The sequence below is a fragment of the Pan troglodytes genome, chromosome 7 (genome assembly GCF_028858775.2).
Source record: "Pan troglodytes isolate AG18354 chromosome 7, NHGRI_mPanTro3-v2.0_pri, whole genome shotgun sequence".
NCBI lineage: Eukaryota > Metazoa > Chordata > Mammalia > Primates > Hominidae > Pan > Pan troglodytes.
Window position 1 is genome coordinate 78,261,819 of NC_072405.2, and position 24,575 is coordinate 78,286,393.

Here is a 24,575-nt window from a genome sequence, read left to right on the forward strand (position 1 = left end):
GTTCCCGGGCTTGAGGGTGAGGCCTTTGCCAGGAAACTACCTTCTTCTACCCAGGGTTTCCCTGTCTTCTGTCCATATCACAATGTTCTTAGAAGGATAAGAAAAGACACAAAAGAAAGCCTGACAAGTTTGCTAATGTCTGGGGTATATGAGAGTTGGCTCGCCCCATGATGGGCTCCAATTAAATTCATCTCTGTCTTCCTCATGTGCCATTCTTCCCTGGCTCACATTAGAAATTCAGGAGCGGAGAACAAAGCAGCCAAGTTTGTTTTTCCAGAGCAAGAGGGGTCTGGTGAAAGCAGTCCTGACAGCTGCACCGTGTGTCTTGGTGAACTAACGGCTTTTACATGTTTCATTCAAGACTGTTTAGTCTGCGTGCTAAGGATTCATATATCAGTTTTTGGCTCTAGTGTCATTGAGGTAGTTTGATTTCCAATGATTTCGTTGTCATCTGTATTTGCCTACAGTGAAAGAAATAACTGAGAGTCGAGTTATTGCAGGGTCACTTAAAAGCTTGCCTTTCTTCATTCACTCTCCTTAATGATATTGCCAGTGCTTCTAAAAAAAAGAAAAAAGAAAAAAACTAAGGCAGCAGCTCTTAATAAATAACACCTGGAGCAGAATCGGTAAACTGCTTTCACGTTGGCTTTTGCAGAAGTGGCAATGCATTGAGGATACATCTGGCAAGCTTCGAATTCACAAGTGTAAAGGACCCAGTGACCTGCTCACAGTCCGGCAGAGCACGCGGAACCTCTACGCTCGCGGCTTCCATGACAAAGACAAAGAGTGCAGTTGTAGGGAGTCTGGTTACCGTGCCAGCAGAAGCCAAAGAAAGAGTCAACGGCAATTCTTGAGAAACCAGGGGACTCCAAGTAAGCCACGCTTTTGTGACCATCTCAGTGGTGGCCTAGGCCTGTGGGAATAAACAATAGAGAGACGAAAGGGTTGCTCCTTCTACATTTTAGATATTATCAATGCATCATTTTCAGGCTAAAAGCACATCATTGCTCTATTTAAAATAAGAAAGCTAAGATTAATGTGACATTTTGCTTTGTAAACATTTTCACTTAAGCATAGAATGAAAATATAGTTCATAAAAGCACCAGATGCAAAACATATGCACACATAAAAGAGTTTATAAAATGGTTATTCCAAAAGGTAAAGGATATGGTTTAAGTCCATTTTATTTTATCGTAATGCCAACATCTCCTGACTTGTCTGCCTGAAGTTGCTTTTAAAAAATAGTAAATACAAGGTTTCAGTGTGTATGCATTTAATTTTAAGAGGAAAAGCATAAACACTTTTTTAAGGCATATATTTTAATCTCTGTTTTAGGACAATATATATATGTTTTAATTCTGTCAAATCATTGGATCTCGTTGATTGGCAGGAACAAACTAGTTGCATTCAGTATGAAAAATACTTCCTAGAATTTTCTTAATAGCTATAAGAAACCTACGATTATATAAATGTGAAAATCCACGGGCTGACACCCTCCACGAAAGAATGAATCTAGTACCACCTAGTGGAGTAACATGGAAAATGACTCAATTTTATGGTGATTTCTTTCTATACTGGTTTGGAAAGAAGCAATTTAAGTAAATTAAATTCTATGTCAAAGATTTGGAAATCAAATCATACACTAGAACAATGGAAGCCCTGAGAACAGGCATTTTTATTGTAGACTCCACAATATGGGCTTTAGGGCCATGCCCTGATATTTCATCCAAAATTGTTGTGTTTTCCATGTGTATATGGACATTTGTTTCCAGGTCAACAATTTTTAACAAATTTTAAAGGAATCTGTAAGCCAAAATACTAAGAATCTTTGATTTGGGAGACTTTTTTTCTTCCCTAAGAGAAAAATTCCAGGTCTAATAACTCACACAAAGATATCAAATTTCTGAAAATCAATAAGGCCAGGCGCGGTGACTCACATCTGTAATTCCATCACTTTGGGAGGCTGAGGCAGGCAGATCATTTGAGGTCAGGGGTTCCAGACCAGCCTGACCAAGCTGGTGAAACCCCATCTCTACTAAAATTACAAAAAAATTAGGTAGGCATGGTGGCACACGCCTGTAATCCCAGCTACTTCTCGGAAAGCTGAGGCAGGAGAATTGCTTGAACCTGAGATGCAGAGGTGGCAGTGAGCCGAGATCGCACCACTGCACTCCAGCCTGGATGACAGAGCAAGACTCCATCTCAAAAAAAAAAAAAAAAAAATTAATAAGGGACGAGGACCCCAGCATGCTCTTTTTTCAGAAGCTGATTCGCAACATTCAGTTTAGAAGTAGGAGTGCCCTCTTCTCTTCCAGAAAGTTCGACCTTGTTTCCCAGGCACTGGGCATAAGGCACATTGATTTTTCAGTATTAGGCACAAACACAAGTCTAGGGCAGCTCTCTCAAACTGTATGGAATCTTGTGTATTTGAGAGCAGGAGTCGGTTTTCACCCTTTCTGCAAGGATGGAACTCGTAAGCACTCTTATTGACACCCCTACTGTCACGGAGGTTGCTCCCTGATCTGGAAACTGCAGGATTCAGCTGAGAGGTGTCTCAGAAGCATGACAATTCTGATTCCACAGCCAGTATGCCCCACTTCTTTCTATGTTAGCAGCAGGCTAGAGCGATAAGGCCAGACGAATATGCCTCTACAGAGCTAAGAGCATCTAGTGTTTGCACATTAAAGTTCTTATCTGGTACACATGAGTTCTTGAAAAGGTTCCATAGTCACCAGAAAGCATGCCGCCCTCTCCCCATCCCTGCCCGCCCACCCCTTGCCTTAACCCTCCTCTGCCAGGTATAAAAGTGAGTTGGCTGATGAAAGCATTAACAAAATTTAATTCTTCTTAGAGTAATCCTCTACTATTTGTACAAATAGAAGTTGTCTAGAGCATTTGCCTCTTTGAAAAAGCAGCCCAACGTAGTGGTAAGACTTCATAGTCTGAGAAGATTATAGTCCTAGCTCCATAACCTTGCAAAATGTATGTGACATTCAAAACTTCAGTTTTCTCATCCATAAAATAAGGATGAACCTGTATTGACAATCTGATGTTTTTGTATGTAAGGGTTTTCATAATAATACCTGTCTTTCAAGACTCCAGATTAGAGATAAATATGAAGTATATAATACATAGCAAAAGCTCAATAAAGGATAGTCATTATTATTAACACCATAATTGGGAATATGGTTTTATCCAAAAAAATAGCCTGAGCAGTTCACATTGAAAACCAAAGGTAGAAGTTCACAGCCTGCCATGAATAAAAAGGATCCTAGAAATCATCTGGACTAACCCCCTCACTTGACGGATGAAGGGCTGGAGGCCCAGAGAAGTGTGTCATCCATCACACTGCCAGGCAATGGCACTGCCAGGCAATGGCACTGCCAGGACAACCTCTGCTACCGTGAATTGCAGGCACCACGATGCCACTCAGCAATGCAGCATGGACTGCTTTCTCCACTCCAGGACCCCTTCTGGACCAGGTGATCACTTTCTTCCCTTGTAAGCTACATCAGGACATCCATAGTAATGTATCTTCCCTTACTTCTAGAGTACAAGCCCAGATTTGTCCATACTCGGCAGACACGTTCCTTGTCCGTCGAATTTGAAGGTGAAATATATGACATAAATCTGGAAGAAGAAGAATTGCAAGTGTTGCAACCAAGAAACATTGCTAAGCGTCATGATGAAGGCCACAAGGGGCCAAGAGATCTCCAGGCTTCCAGTGGTGGCAACAGGGGCGGGATGCTGGCAGATAGCAGCAACGCCGTGGGCCCACCTACCACTGTCCGAGTGACACACAAGTAAGAAGGCTTTATTTGTTCACTAGGGTTGAGTTCAGAACTACCACCACAACACACCATATTATCACCATTTTGCACTTGGCAAAAAAGCAGTATCACTTGGCAATACAGTGCCTGAGGGCTGGCCTACGTAGCAACTGGGGGTTAAAGAAACAATGAGTCCACGCAATCATAGGCTTGGACACATGCTTTGGGTTTGATTTCACATTAAGACTGATCAGTTAGGAATCCAGCCAGAGTAATTCACATTAAGGCTGATCATCTAGGAATCCAGCCAGAGTAATTCCGTCACATCTTGACTTAACAGGCATGGAGTTCATGAGCCTAAGCAGTTACCTTCGCAGGCATCTAGAAAACAGATGGAAACAATTTCAGAGGCTGGAAGTTCTTCCATGTTACACGATCACTGTCACTTGGAGCAGTTGTGTAGTCACAGCCTCAGAAACGAAACACAGTCCAAGGGAGGACAGTGAGTCCCAGAGACGCTTCCAGAGAGATGATGTAGGTTACAAATGGATGTAAGACGTACGAACATCTAACCAGTCCCGGATCACAGAGAGGGCCCTGGAAGTCAAGGAGACAGGGAAGGCAGATGATTCCCTCATAAGTTTAATGAACTCACTTTGTTCTTTGGCTCCATCCAAAGTCTACTTACTCTCTTGATTAGGAAATGTTTTCTTTCTGAATTTATTAGCAAGATCTTTGTTTTCTCTCCCTAATTGTATCACTTTGAGGAGATGGGACACTGTATGCTCTGCCAGGATTTTTATCTCTGAGGCTCTGGTCTCCTGGTGCCTGAAGTTGATGCAGTTATATACTAAGGGGTTTAGACCAGAATGCATTTCTCTTACATTATTAACCCCACATCCCACCTACTGTCTATCCCTGGGGCTGTTTGTTTACTTCAAAACTCAGTGGGGTACTTAAGGCACTCTCTTTTTAACAAAATGAGAGGAATGAATTCCCCTTCCGAATCTGCTTTTCTTCAAGCCATTTGCATTATGATGTGAAAGGTCCCTTTTGTTCTATGTCTATTTGAACTTGAGTTTTTTGGTGGTATCCTGTTCATGGGGGTGTGAGTATTAAGAACTGCCTTGAAAAGTGGTTGTAGGGATGATCTTAGTCACAGAGCTGTGACACCATCCACCCATGTGACATTTTGTCCTCACTGGTGGCTAGAACATATTGTGTCCGGAATTGGTGGGTTCTTGGTCTCACTGACTTCAAGAATGAAGCCGCGGACCCTCGTGGTGAGTGTTACAGCTCTTAAGGTGGCGCGTCTGGAGTCTGTCCCTTCTGATGTTCAGATGTGTTCGGAGTTTCTTCCTTCTGGTGGGTTCGTGGTCTTGCTGGCTCAGCAGTGAAGCTGCAGACCTTCGCGGTGAGTGTTACAGCTCTTAAGGCAGCGCGTCTGGAGTTGTTCGTTCCTCCCGGTGGGCTCGTGGGCTCGCTGGGCTCAGGAGTGAAGCTGCAGATCTTCGCGGTGAGTGTTACAGCTCATAAAAGCAGCGTGGACCCAGAGTGAGCAGTAGCAAGATTTATTGCAAAGAAGGAAAGAACGAACCTTCCACAGTGTGGAAGGGGACCCAAGCAGATTGCCACTGGTGGCTCGGGCAGCCTGCTTTTATTCTCTTATCTGGCCCCACCCACATCCTGCTGATTGGTAGAGCGGAGTGGCCTGTTTTGACAGGGCGCTGATTGGTGCGTTTACAATCCCTGAGCTAGATACAAAGGTTCTCCCCTTCCCCATCAGATTAGTTAGTTACAGAGTTTTGACACACAGGTTCTCCAAGGCCCCACTGGAGCAGCTAGTTACAGAGTGTCCATTGGTGCATTCGCAAACCTTGAGCTAAACACAGGGTGCTGATTGGTGTGTTTACAATCCCTGAGCTAGACATAAAGACTCCACGTCCCCACCAGACTCAGGAGCCCAGCTGGCTTCACTTAGTGGATCCCGCACAGGGGCTGCAGGTGGAGCCGTCTGCCGGTCCCGCACCATGCACTTGCACTCCTCAGCCCTTGGGTGGTCGATGGGACTGGGAGCCATAGAGCAGGGGGTGGTGCTTGTCGGGGAGGCTTGGGCCGCATTGGAGCCCATGGAGTGGGTGGGAGGCTCAGGCATGGCGGGCTGCAGTCCCGAGGCCTGCCCTGCGGGAAGGCAGCTAAGGCCCGGTGAGAAATCTAGCGCAGCGCTGGTGGGCTGGTACTGCTGGGGGACCCAGTACACCCTCCGCAGCCGCTGGCCCGGATGCTAAGCCCCTCACTGCCCGGGGCCGGCAGGGCCGGCCGGCCTCTGCGAGTGTGGGGCCAGCCAAGCCCACGCCCATCCGGAACTCCAGCTGGCCCGCAAGCACCGCACGCAGCCCCGGTTCCCATTCGCGCCTCTGCCTCCACACCTCCCTGCAAGCTGAGGGAACCGGCTCTGGCCTTGGCCAGCTCAGAAAGGGGCTCCCACAGTGCAGCAGCGGGCCGAAGGGCTCCTCAAGTGCCGCCAAAGTGGGAGCCCACGCAGAGGAGGCGCGGAGAGCGAGCGAGGGCTGTGAGGACTGCCAGCACGCTGTCACCTCTCAATATTCCCATTGATGCTGGTCTTGGATCAGCTCAACGGTTACTGCATGTATTGACATTAAGGATATTGAGGATTAAAAGTTCTCTTTGTTATCTTTAGTGTTTTCTGCTATTAGAATATAAACCTATTTCACATGGTTTTGGTTTGTTTTGCAGGTGTTTTATTCTTCCCAATGACTCTATCCATTGTGAGAGAGAACTGTACCAATCGGCCAGAGCGTGGAAGGACCATAAGGCATACATTGACAAAGAGGTTAGCCATGGCTATGTGACTGTCAGATATATTCCAAACTCAAACTCGGCCTGCCAGCCCTGCTGTGTCTGGTGGGACATACCACAGATACACATCATCTATAATTATGTGAAAAAATACAAAAAAAAAGTTATTTGTCTTTCTCCAGTGATTTAATGATAGTCCTACTGAAAACAATATAGAGTATGAGAAGAGACTGGGAACTGACTCAATGGTCTTTTGAAATCTCTGTGAGAAAATGATTCAGTTATAAAAGAGGAATCTGCTAATGTTTATCTATAACACATGGGTTGGAATATAGAGTCTATTTACACATATTCTATGCCCAGTTTGTTTCTATGTTAAGTATCATCTCAGATGAATAGCTATTATTACAGAACAGAGAAAACAAGGTGAAAAGAAAAGTACTTTGTAAAGAAAATCCTGATCTTAATACGTAAGTGCTTGAAAACATGTTTTCCAGATTGAAGCTCTGCAAGATAAAATTAAGAATTTAAGAGAAGTGAGAGGACATCTGAAGAGAAGGAAGCCTGAGGAATGTAGCTGCAGTAAACAAAGGTGAGCTTGTTTCCATCCATGCTCCACTTTCCAAATTCATTTCCACACAAGCCAGAGGCATTAGCACTGGGCTCATTTTTCTCTCTTACCTGTAGAATGTATTGTCATAGAGTATGATAACCTAAGCTATTTAAGTAAAACTAAATATGCTTAAACTTAAGCAGAAAGTAAAAAGTCCCATTCAGCTAAAATACTTACAACATCACTGCCTTCCTTCTTTCTATTTTGCTTTCTTTTTATAAAATGAACACTTTGATCCAATGCAAGGCTATGAAGGCTCACTTTTTAATCTTCTCACCTGCAGCTATTACAATAAAGGGAAAGGTGTAAAAAAGCAAGAGAAATTAAAGAGCCATCTTCACCCATTCAAGTAAGTAACTCTCTGTTTTCCACATTTGCTGGGAGTCAATGACTGTCCACCTGGCCCTTCAAAGAGGCTGGAGGGACCCCTGTGTTTCCTGCAGTGCCGCTTCAGAAGAAGTAGATCCATCTAGGAGGGCACCTAGCTCATGAAGTTGAAAGCAAAGCCCCACCTCACCAAGGGACCGTGGCAATGCTCTTGGCATCCTTTGTTGGGGAGCCTTGCTGAACTCCACTGTCATTCTGTGGGTGCTCCCTACCTGGCAGATGGGACCAGTAACTAGATTTTACTCCATGCACTGCTTTCAGTGGAGAGTACTTGAGGGTTACAGACTCTCTCGATGCAGTTGGTGTTCTACAGAGCAGCCTGGAATAGTGCTGAATTCTGAAAGTGGGAAGAAATATAAATTTTTTTAAATAATAGCAAAATTTGCATGTGAAGGAGATTTAGTATTTAAACTTCAACAAAGTTTAAGCCTTTTATATATAAAAGACAAAATAATAAAAAATAATTCTAAAAAATAAAGGCTATCTAAACTTGTTTAGTAGAATTTGTCAAAGAATTTTTTAAACTTTTTAATCCAAGCCATCTGATTCAACTAACCTTTAACTCGATGGCTGATTGGTACTCGGCTGCCAAAAAAATAAGCCATTTGTCCAAAGAGTGTGGCTAGCAGGATCCTGTCATTCACATTAACATTTATTTCCATCGATGTTTCCATGCACATGAGGAGGAAAATGTTGGTCCTCTTAGGTTCAATAAGGTCCCAAGAAAGCTGTCACTGAATGCATTTGCGTTCAGTGTTCCTTTTTTGTTGTTTTTTCGAGACAGAGTCTCACTCTTTTGCCCAGGCTTTAGTGCGATGGTGCAATCTTGGCTAACTACAACCTCCACCTCCTGGGTTCAAGAGATTCTTGTGCCTCATCCTCCCTAGTAGCTGGGACTACAGGTGTGCGCCACCACATCCGGCTAATTTTTATATTTTTAGCAGAGACAGGGTTTCACCGTGTTGGCCAAGCTGATCTCAAACTCGTGACCTCAAGTGATCCGCCCACCTTAGCCTCCCAAAGTGCTGGGATTACAGGTGCAAGTCACTGTGCCCAGCCTGCCTTCACTATTCCTGATTCTATTTTAAGTCCCTCTATACAAAATGAAGGTCGTCCATTATCTCTTATCAAGGCATCTAAATATTTGTGCAAGACTCACAGCAACAAGCCTATTTGTAATTGAGAAAGTGCCTTCTGAACACTCAAAATAATCCCTTCTCTTGGAACAGGGAGGCTGCTCAGGAAGTAGATAGCAAACTGCAACTTTTCAAGGAGAACCGTAGGAGGAAGAAGGAGAGGAAGGAGAAGAGACGGCAGAGGAAGGGGGAAGAGTGCAGCCTGCCTGGCCTCACTTGCTTCACGCATGACAACAACCACTGGCAGACAGCCCCGTTCTGGAACCGTAAGTTGCTTGTTCCAAATGCCACTTCCTGCCGCCATGCAGAGACAGCGACTCATAACTTAGATCAGAAATTCAGCATAAAACGAGGAATCTACAAAGATTCAAGAGAAAGGCATCATATTCTACTCTATACTGGAAACTCAAATGATTTTGCCATGTATTACTGTTTTCTTTAAATTTTTTCTGGCCTTTTGTTTGGTAATGCCAAGCTTCTCCCTGGCTTTTTCCTCCTGATGATGTTGTTTCACATAATACCCAGCACCTGGCACAGTTTTTACCCAGTAGAACTGTTCTATAGCTAAATAACGCAAGGGATGAACATCCCGTAAATGGATGAACAATTTTGCCCCAAATAGATTTTGTTTCTGCTTTATTTCAAGTACATAAGTGTAATAAAAGGAAGAAAAAGAATGGTAAAAGCCTCTTAAATGCAGGGCCCATATTCTACTTATTCTCAGTCCACTTCAGTACCAGCACTAGACTTGTAGAATAATAGACACTCTACAAAATTATTTGGTTTTACATTGAATTGCTAAGGATATGGCATAATAACATTTGTGCACTTTTAAAATAGTGCTTATATTTTCTTTAGTGGCCTGTGCACATTATTCACTGAGGCCATATAGAAGTAATACCCTACATTCTTATAGTACATCCTCTGATCGAAGCTTACCAGCCTATAGAGTAGATGAAACACAAAATCTTCTAACTGAGAAGCTCCCTGGAGACCACCCGGGCTACTGTTTCTCAAACTGGGATTTGGAGACTCCAAAGAATTGATAGACCATTCTTGGGGGGATCTAGGGCTTGTCCTAGGAGACTTTATGTTTTCCCTTTCCATTTTGATGTTTCTTGATTTCAGGGTCCATGTTTGCATTTCTGTTTAAAATCACATCAAGGCCGAATGAACTCTTAAAGTCACAGCATTTAACTTTTAATATAGTTTCTGAAACTGTGGTGTGGGAATCCCTGAGGGTTATTCAGATCGCTGGGGACAGTAACTGGGGACACAACATCTAGCAAGACACTTTATTTTCTGTGCTCATATTTTAATGGGGTACAGGTAGAAAAAAAAGAAAGTAAATGAAACAAAATAATTATGAGTTGTAGTAATGCTATGAATGAAACAGTGATCAACATTTTTTTTATTATTATTATACTTTAAGTTTTAGGGCACATGTGCACAACGTGCAGGTTTGTTACATATGTATACATGTGCCATGTTGGTGTGCTGCACCCATTAACTCGTCATTTAGCATTAGGTATATCTCCTAATGCTATCCCTCCCCCTCCCCCCACCCCGCAACAGTCCCCGGTGTGTGATGTTCCTCTTCCTGTGTCAACATTTTTAAATGGGACTCTTTCGGAGAGGGTGTGGAAGACGGGTCTTTGAGGTGAAATTTAGGCTGAAACCTAAAGGATAGAGAGAAGCGATCCCTGTGGGAGGGAGCATGTTCCAGGCAGAGGGAACAGTGCAAGCAGAGGTCCTGAGGGAGCCTCACCTTTGGTGTATCCAGGAGTGGAAGCTCCTTGAAAGCTGAAGCATTGCAAAACACAGGGTTATAGTTGCTTATGGCAGAAGGAGGCCCTTCATACCTCTATCTGCTTTTTATCATCTGAGTTGAGGCCATCCTGCTCAAGCCACCACCATTTCTTACCTCGGCCACTGCCAGACCTCCTCTGTGGCCTCCCAGGCTCCCCTCTGGTCCTCACCAGTCCATCCTGCTCAGAGGAGCTAGGGTGATCTTTTAAGGACACCTGCTTTTCTTAAGCTAAAGAGCAGAATCCCTTCACCTGACCCCAGAAGGCTGAGGCTGCAGTGAGCTGTGATCGTGCCATCACACTCCAGCCTGGGCAATAGAGTGAGACGCTGTCTCAAAAATAAAATAAAATATAGCAAAATCCTTAACATATCCAACAAAACCCCATATGCTCCTATCCAATCTTACACTGGGACCATTGCCTCCTGTTCTTGCCTGCTTCAGCCACTCAACTTCTCTTTATTCCACAAGCATCTCAAGCTCCCTCTCGCCATGGGGCCTTTGCACTTGTTTCCCCTCCCTGGAAGGCTCTTGCCCACAGCCCCGTGCCCAGAAAACACTACTCACCCTTCAGACCTCAATTGCAGTGTCACTGCTCATGGACACCCTCTCTGTGCCTCAGACTAGGGTCCGCCCATTTGATACGCTCTATCAGCAAGCTCTGTTTTTCCCCCATGGGACGTATCACATTTGTAATCGTAGTTTTTTTGACTACTGTTTTTGCTTAACTGTTGTCCTTTCCACTAGACTATGAGTTTCTCAAGATAAAAAACCATGTCTGTATGATACTGTATTCCTGACCCAAAGGAATTGCTTAGTCAATTTTAGGTGAATAAATAAACAAACAAGCAAGCCACCCTGTCCAGATCAAATCAACTCATGTCAATTTAACAAAGCTTTGAGTGCCTGCCACTGGATGTCACTGTGCTGGTGAGTGAGGAACGTGCCTGCCATCACTCTGCTCTTGTACACAGGAGCGAATTAGGAACTGATACCATTCAATACCAAATTTGATGCTCCTTCTGATACACAATGTATTCTTGGTGCTCTGGTATTCTAGGACAGTGGCTTCCAGAATTTTTTCCCAAAAAGCCACAGTAAAAAAATGCACCTTATATCAGGATCCTGTACACATATGTGCACATACACAAGTATATATGTGTATCTGTGTGTATATGTAATATATATACTAAAGTAAAAATTTCAAAAAAGTAATACTATGTGTGCTATGCTTAAATATTTTTATACATTTTCTATTACATATTTTAATAATATTATTGCTATATTTCTCATATTTGCTATGTCAACTTAAGCCCTTGGCACAGTAAGACTCAATAACATGAAAAAAAGAAGAAGAAAAGAAAAGTCAAATCCACCCAGGCACAAGATCCTCCAATGCAATGGTCTCTAAACATTTTTTTATTATGTACCCATATCAATTTTTAAAATAAACACACCGTCTATATTTCATTACACTACTATACAAACATGCCTGTGTATTATGAAAATATACAAAATAAAAAGGCCAAGAACAGCAATTCATGCCGGTAAACCCAGCACTTTGGGAGGCCAAGGTCAGAGGATCAGTTGAGCCCAGGAGTTCAAGACCAGCCTGAGCAACATGGTGAAACCCTGTCTCTACAAAAAAATACAAAAATTAGCCGGGCTTGGTGGTGCCCGCCTGTAGTCCCAGCTACTCGGGAGGCTGAGGTGGGAGAATCACTTGAGCATGGGAGGTGAAGGCTGCAGTGAGCCATGATTGTACTCCAGCCTGGGTGACAGAGTGAGACCGCATGTCAGAAGAAAAAAAAAAAGAAAAGAAAGAAAAAGAAAACACACAAAATAGAAATGTAAAGTTTGAGATAAAGGTTTAAAAAAGAGTTTTTAAAAATAGTTTTCATATTCTTTGGAGGTCCAAAACATTTTGTTCTCACTTATTAAAGAATGCTTAAGGAAAACAAATCTCAGTGTCCCACTTAACAATGCAGTGAGACATTCAGTTTATGTTTGATGTGTGATCTTAATTGCTTTCATATGAAACATGACTCAGAAAGATTTTCTGATTCCACAGATGTGCTTCACAGCATGCTGAGTCAATCAGGACACTCTTTTTTTTTTTTTTTTTTTGAGATGGAGTTTCGCTCTTGTTGCCCAGGCTGGAGTGCAATGGTGCGTTCTCAGCTCACTGCAACCTCCACCTCTTGGGTTCAAGTGATTCTCTTGCCTCAGCCTCCCAAGTAGCTGGGATTACAGGCGGCCGCCACCACACCTAGCTAATTTTTTTGTATTTTTAGTAGAGACAGGGTTTCCCCATGTTGGCCAGGCTGACCTCACCTGAGATCACCTGACCTCAGGTGATCCACCCGCCTCGGCCTCCCAAAGTGCTGGGATTACAGATGTGAGCCACTGCACCCGGCCAGGACATTCATTTATTTATTTATTTTATTATTTTTATTTTTTTTTATTTTAAGTTCTGTGGTGCATGTGCAGAACGTGCAGTTTTGTTACATAGGAATACACGTGCCATGGTGGTTTGCTGCACCCATCGACCCATCATCTACGTTAGGTATTTTTTAATGCCACCATTAACTAGGCAGTCATCTCTATTGAAATTACACTTTTAAATGTCTGTCCTCCCAGAGATTGATCAATTATTCTTGCAAATACAAAGGTATTGTATTTGTATATTTCATGAAACAAGTTTAAAACCCATTTAAACTGTTAATTTGGAAGATTTCTACACAGATTAGAAAATTTGGGTTCCGTGGTTTTTAATGTATGTAGATGTGAGATAAATGTTCACATATAAATAATATGTTATAAATAACATATTTAGAGATCTTTTAATGAAAAGTCGTATAATGATGAAAGCATTTTCAATCATCCATTTTTAAGATATTATCTTTTCTTCACCTGTATTTGATCTAATCTGGTTCATTCAATTCAATTTAGGATTTTTTCCCCACAGCTACCCCTTCAGATCGTTTCCTATAAGCTTTAGGTCTTTCTTTGAAATAAGCATATGTAGTTTGTTATCTGATTTGTTAATATCAAATCTCAAGTATTAAGGCTTTTTAATGTTTTGATATAATTTAGAAGTTCTTTAGAATAGATGGTTTTCATTAGGTGACATTCCTAGAATTATTGTCATAAGTTATTATAAATGTGGTAACATATTTTACTTAAAAGGTGCACATCTATTACAAAGACTGTTTGCATTAAATAAAAGGTCAGAAAGGATATGAAAAGTTTAAGGGTGTAAAACTTGGCTGGGCACAGTGACTCACACCTGTAATCCCAGCACTTTGGGAAGCCGAGGCAGGTGGATCGCTTGAGCCCAGGAGTTCAAGACCAGCCTGGGCAACGTGGTGAAACCCTAGCTCTACAAAAAAAATATGAAAATTATCCGGGCTTGCCTGTAGTCCCAGCTACTTGGGAGGCTGAGGTGGGAGAGTCACTTGAGCCCCAGTGGAGGAGGCTGCAGATCACGCCACTGGGCGACAGAGTGAGACCCTGTCTCAAAGAAAAAAAAAGAGAGAGAGACGGAGAGAATACAAGTTTTAAGTTGGAGAACATAATGTGTAAAAAAAAATTTTTTCTTTTTGAGATGGAGTTTCACTCTTGACCCCCAGGCTGGAGTGCAATGGTGCGATCTTGGCTCACTGCAACCTCCACCTCCCGGGTTCAAGCGATTCTCCTGCCTCAGCTGGGATTACAGGCGCCCGCCACCATGCCTGGTTAATTTTTGTATTTTTAGTAGAGACAGGGTTTCGCCATGTTGGCCAGGATGGTCTCAAACTCCTGACCTCAGGTGATCTGCCCACTGCAGCATCTCAAAGTGCTGGGATTATAGGCATGAGCCACCGCACCCGACTGTGTAAAAATATTTAAATTAGCTAATCAACTAAAAACAAATCATTCCTGGAGGGAGAGAGGGTTGAATAGGCAGAACACAGGATTTTTAGAGCAGTGAAACTACTCTATGTGATACAACAATGGCAGATAAATGTCATCATGCATTGTCCAAACCCACAGGATGTGCAACACCAAGAGTGAACGCGAATGTAAACTATGAACTTTGAGTAACAATGATGTGTCAATATAGGCTCATTGATTGTAACAAATGTGCCATCCTGGTGAGGGATGTCTATGGTGAGAGAGGTTATGTATCTGTGGGGACTGGGGTTATAAATGAGAATGCTCTGTATTTTTCACTCAAAACCGCTCTTAAAAACAGTCTATTAAAATAATTTTTTAAAATCATTTCTCATTCATTGTTTAAAACATCTCTTTTAGCCTAAGGGGACAGATTTAATGTGTCTGATACTACATAGGATAGCAGACTCTAGTAATTAAGAGTAAACTCTTGGCCGGGCGTGGTGGCTCACGCCTGTAAGCCCAACACTTTGAGAGACCGAGGCAGGCAGATCGCTTGAGTGTCGGAGTTCGAGACCAGCCTAGGCAACATGCCAAGACCCATCTCTACAAAAAATAAAATATTAGCCAGGTGTGATGGTGCATACCTGTAGTCCCAGCAACACAGGTGGCTGAACTGACAGGATCACTTGAGCCTAGGAGGTCAAAGCTGCAGTGAGCCTTAATCATGCCACTGCACTCGAGCTTGGGCAACAGAGCAAGACACTGTCTCAAAAAAAAAAAAAAAGTAAACTCTGTAGCCAGATCCCAGTGCTACCAATTGTCAGCCGGGTGACCTTGGACAAATTACTTAACATCTCCGTGCCTCAGGTTTTTCCATCTGTTAACATGAGGATGATAATAATAACCTCTGTCTCAAGAAGTAGCTTTGAGGATTAAATAAGTTAAAGTACATAGTGCACAAGGAATGCTCATTACGTGTACCTATCCTATTAGGTTGGTGCAAAAGCAATTGCAGTTTCAGACCGTGAATTTTAAATCATTATAACTGGGCTCAAACACATCTTTCTCAATCAAAATAGGAACCATTACACCCAGCACATTTTCACTACGAGAAATAAGTTTGTTTATTCCTGTAGCATAAAAATTCATGTTTCAGACCGGGCACGGTGGCTCACGCCTGTTATCCCAACACTTTGGGAGGCCGAGGTGGGCAGATCACGAGGTCAGGAGATCGAGACCATCCTGGCTAACATGGTGAAACCCCGTCTCTACTAAAAATACAAAAAAATTAGCTGGGGGTGGTGACAGGCGCCTGTAGTCCCAGCTACTTGGGAGGCTGAGGCAGGAGAATGGTGTGAACCGGGGAGGCAGAGCTTGCAGTGAGCCGAGATCGCTCCACTGCACTCCAGCCTGGGCGACAGAGCGAGACTCCATCCCAAGGAAAAAAAAAAAAAATTCGTGCTTCAGGATTCAATTAACTCTTGGAAAGCATTTTCTATGTTCTGCTGGTTGTGGAAGTGTTTTCCCTACAGAAAGTTGTCGAGATGCTTGAAGAAGTGGTAGTCAATTGGCGAGAGGTCAGGTGAATACAGCAGATGAGGCAAAACTTCGTAGCCCAATTTGTTCAACTTTTGAAGCGTTGGTTGTGTGACATTCAGTCAGGCACTGTCGTGGAGAAGAATTGGGCCCTTTCTGTTGACCAATGCCGGCTGCAGACGTTGCAGTTTTTGATGCATCTCATTGATTTGCTGAACATACTTCTCAGATGTATTGGTTTGGCCAGGATTCAGAAAGCTGTAGTGGATCAAACCAGCAGCAGACCACCAAAGAGTGACCGTGACCTTTTTTGGTGTGAATTTGGCTTTGGGAAGTGCTTTGGAGCTTCTTCTTGTTCCAGCCACTGAGCTGTTCATCGCACGTCACAATCTGATTAAGAAATGGTTCGTTGTTGTTGCATAGAATAAGAGAAGACAACACTTCAAAACTACGATATTTTTTATTTTCCTCTCAGCTCATAAGGCACCCACTTATCGAGCTTTTTCACCTTTCTGATTTGCTTCAAATGCCAAATGACCATAGAAGGGTCGACGTTGAGTTCTTCCACAAATTCTCATGTAGCTGTAAGAGGATCAGCTTCGATGATTGCTCTCAAGGTCATTGTCAACTTCCAATGGTCCACCACTACACTCCTCATCTTCAGGGCTTTCATCTCCTTTGCAAAACTTGTTGAACCACCACTCCACTGTATGTTCGTTAGCAGTTCCTGGGCCAAATGCTTTGTTAATGTTGCGAGTTGTCTCCGCTGCTTTACGATCCATTTTGAACTCAAATAAGAAAATCACTCAAATTTAGTTTTTGTCTAACACCATTTCCATAGTCTAAAATAAACATGAAGAGCAAGTAATACATTATCAGCAAAAAAATAAAGCAAGAAATGCCCATTAAAATGATGATTAATATAACCACATTTATTTAAGAATGTATTCCAATATCAAACAGCAAATTTCAACAATGCAAAAACCGTAATTACATTTGCACCAACCTAATAGTTGTTTTTAAAAAAATTTTGCTGGGCCAGGCACAGTGGTGCATGCCTGTAGTCCCAGCTACTTGGGAAGCTGAGGATCACCTGAGCCTAGGAGTTCTAGTCCAGCCTGGGTAACATAGAGAGACCCCATCTCTTAAAAGATACTCGTTAGGCAGCACATTTCTGAAATTCAAGAAAGGTCAGCAAATTTGGAACAGGTGCCCTTTTGTAAACAGAAGAGTAGATGAGTTGATTATAAATGGGACATCTCTTCTGCACACATTCTGCAAGTTAACCAGAGGGCTATGTGGTATAAAAGATGTTAGTGGTCACAGCCTAGCTCAGGCTAGAGTGTTGCGGAGACCATCCCAAATCCTCCAGGCTGGGCTCAAGGCTTCTCTAAACCCTTCTTTGTTGCAAAATCCCATCTTTTCATGCTTCATTGGTGACATGTGGCCATCTGCCACATAGAACAAGTGAGAGTACTAGTTCCATATCTTTATTAAATAACCATTTTTCTTTTGTACAAAGAATAAATAGAAATTCTGATATTTTTCTTCTCATACTTCCCTCACTCACCCCTCTTTGGAAACCACTGCATAACAGAGCTAAGGGGAGGATAAACTGATGTGCCTGAAATTTTACTTTAGTCATCAGCCTATAAGAGATCACTATCTTTTTTCCCATTTTCACCTAGTTTCACAGCAAATTTACCTACGGGGGGAAAGGTATTATTATTCTTAACATGAAACCACAATATTTATAAGAAAGAAATTGTGAACTTTAAAGTGTAAAGATAAGGGAACACTGGAATGGCAAGCCTGCCTAAGGTTTTTCACTCTTTTTGTTTTGTTGTGTTTTTCTTTTTTACCCAACAGTGGGATCTTTCTGTGCTTGCACGAGTTCTAACAATAACACCTACTGGTGTTTGCGTACAGTTAATGAGACGCATAATTTTCTTTTCTGTGAGTTTGCTACTGGCTTTTTGGAGTATTTTGATATGAATACAGATCCTTATCAGGTAAGACAATATATGTTCATTTTATGAAGGTTGTTGAAAATAGGATAACCAGACATAAGCTTAAATAGATTGTCCTGTCTGCATTCACAGCTCACAAATACAGTGCACACGGTAGAACGAGGCATTTTGAATCAGCTACACGTACAACTAATGGAGCTCAGAAGCTGTCAAGGATATAAGCAGTGCAACCCAAGACCTAAGAATCTTGATGTTGGTAAGGAAAAAAATACTATTTTTTCTATTTTACCTGGAAAATTCTTTGTGTTACTGAGCTTTCTGCCTTGGAAACATTTAATTGCACAGAAACATATAATTCAAGATACTTAGAGGAGACACTTTCCAGGCAATTCTAAATACAATTTGATCTCTAAGTTTAGCTCTGGTGTACTAATGAAAAGCTTAATCCACCAAAAGATTTGGTGAGCATTTCCTTCCAATATCTCCCACAGGTCTATTCTATTAGTAAACCTTGATTCCTGATAGAAGCATCTGTTGGAAGATGACACAAAAGCATTAGGTATTTGTTTGTTATTGCTGTCAACAGTCTGAAGATACACTCTGAGTAAACCAGGATATTCTCTTTTTTTAAGAGAACTTTGATGGAAAGACACAATGCTCTATTTCTGCTGTCCCAGTTTGGAGTTCCCCCAGTTGGATCCCTGCCTATGACACTGAATTAGATTTCTTTTGCCAGTATTTTTTGTCTGAAACTAGAGATACTGGAGCAGTTCATTAACTTGGGATATAAAAATATAAGAGGATCTGAATGGAATCAGCCAGATGTTCCTTCCCAGCTATGTGTGTTAAACTGGCTTATTTCTCCTTTGTTTCATGGAGATGCAGTTCTTTTCAGTGTCCGCCCCAGCTCTTTTCTGGTTAATGAAAATACTCATTTCCTCCTCATGATGTCTGCAGAAATGTAAATACCAGCTGTCCATACAAGGAAGGAGGAAGAACTAAAGCTGGCAAGGGCATAGACCTTGGCATGGCATGCCAACTCCAGAAGGGTGAAGAGCTGGACTCACAGGCACTTGGGTGCAGTTTGCAGGAGCTTTTTGTGGTGCCGCTGGGTTTTCTCTGTGAGTCTGGTGCAGAGCCAGTGTCATCAACAGTAAAAGTGGGCAGCTTTCTGGGTCACATGCCTTGAAAGGGGTAGGGATTCCCATCCCAGAATGATCAATATCACCACCTGTCATCTCCACCACTGTAGGGTCACAAAGGCTTTTGAGTTCTGGGAGTCCCCTAAGAAAATATAAATCCTCAGTTCTCAATCAACACCTCTCAATTAACACTTAGTGGAATCAGTTGTCAGTCAAGAGCAGACTGTACTTGCAAAATAGGTCTTTTGGTCACTGACCCCACTCAGCTCAAATCTTTTCAAATATCCTGCTTATCTGTTGACCTTTTCCTCAAATCTTACAAAAAAAAGAGAGAGAGAGAGGGAGGGAGGGAGGGAGAGAGAGAGAAAGGAAGGAAGGAAGAAAGAAGGAAGGAAGGAAGGAAAGAAAGAAAGAAAGAAAAGAAAGAAAGAAAGAGAGAGAGAGAGAGAGAGAGAAAGAGCCTGCAAAGACTTGGAATCTCAACCAACCATTAGAGGCACTAGAAATATTATACCCAGATATTTCTCCCCAAAAGAACATAGGACTTTTATTGGTGGTGACATAACAACTCTACTTAGTGAAATCTGATCGAGTCCCTTAATGGTGAAATGACACACTGGGTGGAGCCAGTTATGCTGTTTCACTTCAAGCCGTCCTCTCCACCTTCCAGACTATTCCTATGGGAGATGATTATTAGCCCGTTTTTTTCCAATGTTTTGTCTAAAAATAACCAAAATTTAACTTTTCCTGAGAATTACATGGACTTCTGGAAGTACTTTTCCCACTGCTTTTAAGTGGGCTCTCCTCCCTTTAACACCCACCCATTTTTTTCATATGAACTCTTATTTTTTTTTTATCTTAAACCTTTTCATTCATAGCTTTCAATCTGCATTTTGAACCTAATAGGAAATCTCTGTTGGGCTTCAGCACTGTCTGTATTTAACACCATGTGTTTCTTTCTAGGATTTAGATGTTGTGCATGAAAAACTATATAGTGAATGGTTTTATAAGTTCTAAAGCTAACAGAAATTACTCTTGTATTTTCCTATATCAGGAAATAAAGATGGAGGAAGCTATGACCTACACAGGTATTCACACTTTTTTATTCTTCTCAACAGCTTCTTCCCCAATAATTGCATGATCCAGTGGTTTCAACTAATTTCTGTTTCTTACCGTGTTGCACAGAGCAAAGCTGGGGGTGCATGCTTGTTCTAACAGCATTCTCCACTATGTTTTGTCATTGATCACAGAACTGTCATTTTGCTTTTAAATCAGCTCACTGTCCCATCAAGATGTTCCAGAGCATTTACTCACTCCCATGCTTGTTTGCTTGTTGGATGATGCTTTTAAGCATGGAATGATGTGAAGGAAAAAAAACAGAATGGCCTTTGGGAGCCCCGGGAAAGGGTGGGAGATTTATTTTCTTTGTGGTACTTACACATTGATTTGGTGGGGGAGCTTCATGAAAATGGGTTGGAGATTTTTATTAAATATAGCATCAAAGGCACAAAATGACTAATGAGAATTTTAAGAGCACTGTAAGGCCGAAGTTGAAGGAAACAAGGAATTTCCTTGTTGATGTTCATTCATTAACTTTGGTGGTGAAAAGCAGCAGCCGTAAGATTCTGAAAGCTCTGCAGAGAGGTGGTGAATAACGAGAAGGTGCTGGGAGTTGGGGACAGAGTACCGGGAGTCAAGACACTAGTAAAGGGCCACACACAGTGGCTCACACCTGTAATCGTAGCACTATGGGAGCCCAAGCGGGAGGATTGCTTGAGTCCAGGAGTTTGAGACTAGCTTGGGCAACAAAGTGAGATAAAAAAAAATTTTTAACTAGCCAGGTGTGGTGATGCACACCTGTAGTCCCAGCTACTCAGCTACTCAAGAAGCTGAGGCAGGAGGATCGCTTGAGCCCAGGAGGTTGAGGCTGCAGTGAGCTATGATAGTGACACTGACCTCCAGCCTGAGGGACAGAGAGAGACCCTGTCTCTAAAAATAAATAAATAAATAAAGACACTCAATAGTGTCAACACAGCACCAAGGCAACACACAAACATTCCATAAACAACCCTCAGCCCTGTCATTTTATGCCCCTCCAACCCTCATCCATCCCTCACTGTGCTCTGGAGGGGGGACGCACGCTCCTGATGGCCATGTCACTTGGTCACCTGGCAATATTCGCCATTGCTAATTTTCTACTCTGAGCACAGACCTCAGGCAGGTCTGCCACCCGAAGCAGCTGGGCACTGTCCTTACCGCCTCTGCTGAGACAAAACTGAGGCACGGACGTTACCAGTACCCTAGTTAATGTATCCACTTGGGAGAAAAACATCCGTCAAAGAAATGTGAACTTAATTGGTGCCATCTATATTAGTATCTTCTTTATCTATATTAATATCTTCTTTATCTGTATTAATATCTTTAAAATTAACATCCCAAAGAATGTTGCTGTTCCTGGTACCCTGTTCGGCCCCTCTAACCTCCAGAGCTATGGTCTCAGATGCTTCCTTTTAGAGAGAAGGTCATTAGTCCACCAAGAAGCCAAATGACAACAGGAAAGGTGATGGGAAGATGAAAACAAAGGAAGGTGGACTTTTGGGTATATGTTACAGCCATGTATGTATGTCTTCTTTTTTCTATTTTCTCTTGTTCTTCATCTTAACTGTCCTCAATCTGCCCCACACCAACCCTGTGTCACTCCCAGCACACATAAGACAGAGCAGAAGACCCCACCCTTGAGCTGGTCTCCCCTGGGTATGGGCTGAGGTAACATCCCACACACCAGGATGATCTTGCCTGCCTCCCATCGGTCACATTAAGACATTTTCAAAGTGTAATATTATAAATGGACCTACCTCTAAATATTGACTTTACAGTTATTTTATGAGGCACTCAATTTATAGCTAAGAGATTTTCAGTCTAGTGTCATGAAAGAGATAAAAGGGTGTTCACAGATTATTTAAGACATAAGGCTGGTCAGGGATGAGTCAGAGAGTCATTCTCCATGAAGTCACCCCTGGCCAACTTTGAAAGGAAGAATGTTTAACTGCACTTTGGGTGTAAATGACAAGCATCTGGGACCCTCCCCTTCCCTGATCCCTGCCACCACCACTCAATCGGCCAGATAATCAATTGTTTCTGAGGTCACTTTCACATAATCTTGGCAACTTTAGTTGTTGAAAGCATGCATGCAGGGGCAACATGGTGTTACCTGTTGCTTTTTTTTTTTTCCTTCTAAGCTCCTTACCAGAGAGCAGATCTAAGGATACTGTGTAACTCGAAATAACCGGCATTTTCAGACTTTGCCATTTCATAGTCCATAGGGCAAGCCATCTTTCAGTGGATATCCACATGGCGGGCAGGAAATCTTGACATTGGTTTCTCAGAAAATATCTGCCTAGTCACACCTGGGAATTCACTAAACACCCAAATGCAGTGTTTGATGTGGCCTTACCTGCTCCTTGTATCTTATTGGATTGAATGAGAACAGATGCAAAACAAGTATGTACAGAAATGCCAGGAAAACTACTGTCTTCCAATGGGGTTCAACAGTTCAAAGCCCTCCATTGATGGAGCCACTTAGGAGGTTTCAGTGTCTTAATTCTTTTAGATTTTGACAGTTTTAGAAAACTAAAAAAAAAAAAAACAAGTTTTTATCATGAAATTTGATTACAAAAGACTTTGAGAGAAATGATAAGAACCAGATCTGAAGAATTTGAAATTTGAAAATTCAGCAGAGCATTTTTTTAAATGTATCTTGTACAAGAAGAACTAAATAAATGTTTTTAAACTGACTTCTTTTTGGTGGATTTCAAAAGTTAATCTTCAGACTTATTTAGAGGGTTTTCATAAAGCAAGTTTTTTTCTGTTGCTGCTCAATTTCTTTCTTTTCTTTTCTATCTTTTCTTTTCTCTTCCTTTTGCTGTTCCCTGTGTGTGAAGCAGGAGGGGCAGCTGAAATGCTTTGCATACTCGCCCTGGTCATTTTCCAGTTAGGACAAGCTCAAAGGGAGAGCACAGCTCAGAAGGTGGCACTCATGACTCAGGAAATAATTTGTGGCTCATTTGAAAGCAGCATCTTCTAAGTGTGTTGCAAAATAGAGAAAAATCAACAGGTTGTTGGGGTGTTTATTTTCCCCACTGCGTATGAAAGCTGATGCTGCTGCCCTTTGATGGCCAAGAGGAGCTCCTGGCAGCCGTGGCCATGTGTCCCGGGGGTGTGTGGGGCAGGCGGTCAGTTCTTGGCGGCCTTCCTCTGGCAGGGCTGCTTCCTGATCCTTTGCTTCAAGCCCTCTGGGCTGTTAGACCACACAGAGCTCCACCCTCAGCAACCACGCTCTGACCACATTGCTTTCACTGATTTTGACTCATCTCCCCCATAATGACAGTGTGTGCCAAAGGTGGCTGTGGGTGACACAGCCGTGTGTTAGTGCTGTACAGCACTGTGGTCATGGGGGTGGACGCTGGAGCTCCTGATTAGTTTGAGTTCAAATCCCAGCCTCGCTGGTGGGCATGCTTAGAACAGACCCTGGCAGGGGCCAAGCCCCAGTAAGTGGTGGAGTCATTGGTAAAGGATAATGCTGAATGCAGGACATTTATATGGATGAAAGAGTATGGGAAAGGAAATTTCAGTGATATGAATTCCAAAGCGTGTTAGTATATTTTATAAGAAACACAAAAAGGTATTCACCAGCACCACCAAACTCCATCATCAGTCACAGGCAACCAAGAATTAAGCACTCTCCCAGAACTTTGGGAGGCCGAGGCAGGCAGATCACGAGGTCAGGAGATCGAGACCATCCTGGCTAACACGGTGAAACCCCGTCTCTACTAAAAATACAAAAAAAAAAGAAAAATTAGCCGGGCGTGGTGGCGGGAGGCTGAGGCAGGAGAATGGCGTGAACCCGGGAGGCGGAGCTTGCAGTGAGCTGAGATCACGCCACTGGACTCCTGCCTGAGTGACAGAGGGAGACGCCGTCTCAAAAAAAAAGAAAAAAGAATTGAGCACTCAAGTCCATCTTCTGAACTGCCTGAACCTCTTGAGATGAGAAGAACAAAACAAACCTGCGCTGTCCTGATGTAGGTTACCCTAATGGAGCTTCCTGGGTTCTCCTCTCCCTGTCACGTCTCAGGGACTCCACCTTATTTTAAAGCTGTCTTACTAGCACTGTTGGACTTTTCTGTTTCAGACGCTCAAACAAGAGATGGAGCAGGGGCAGGGTTTGGGGTTAAATGGGCTGGAGGTGAGATTGGCCCCCTAAGGTGTTGAGGACACTTGGGGTGAAAGTCGTTAGGGTGTATGTAGGTCAGAGCCAGGGCCGCTGCGTGCACAGAGGTGTGTCATGGAGCGGCCAGTAGGCACCAAAATCCAGCCAAAGCTCGGCCATGAGAGCTGGGTAGTGGCAGGGGTGACAACAGTGGCCACCCTGGTAAGGTTAAGGTCAGACTTGGGTTAGTCTAAGCTGTCAGAGGGTGTTCATCATTTTTCTTACCTTTCCAATAGTGACCCTATTCCA

General features: G+C 42.8%; 1 protein-coding gene across 12 annotated transcripts in view; it reads left to right on the forward strand.

The window, feature by feature from the left end:
- Positions 1-24,575, forward strand: part of SULF1 (sulfatase 1) — a 193,716-nt gene that overhangs the window by 153,584 nt on the left and 15,557 nt on the right. For 5 of the 12 annotated variants that reach the window (XM_024345182.3, XM_016959547.4, XM_016959545.4 and 2 more), the window contains 8 exons: positions 656-872; positions 3,551-3,803; positions 6,528-6,624; positions 7,088-7,182; positions 7,487-7,552; positions 8,820-8,992; positions 17,818-17,960; positions 18,051-18,174. In XM_024345182.3, the coding sequence (XP_024200950.3) occupies positions 656-872; positions 3,551-3,803; positions 6,528-6,624; positions 7,088-7,182; positions 7,487-7,552; positions 8,820-8,992; positions 17,818-17,960; positions 18,051-18,174 (1,168 nt within the window). Of the gene's footprint in view, positions 1-655; positions 873-3,550; positions 3,804-6,527; positions 6,625-7,087; positions 7,183-7,486; positions 7,553-8,819; positions 8,993-17,817; positions 17,961-18,050; positions 18,175-20,114; positions 20,360-24,575 lie in introns of those variants that run through there. The other 7 variants (XM_003311746.6, XM_003311747.6, XM_003311744.7 and 4 more) reach the window with 2 other exon arrangements.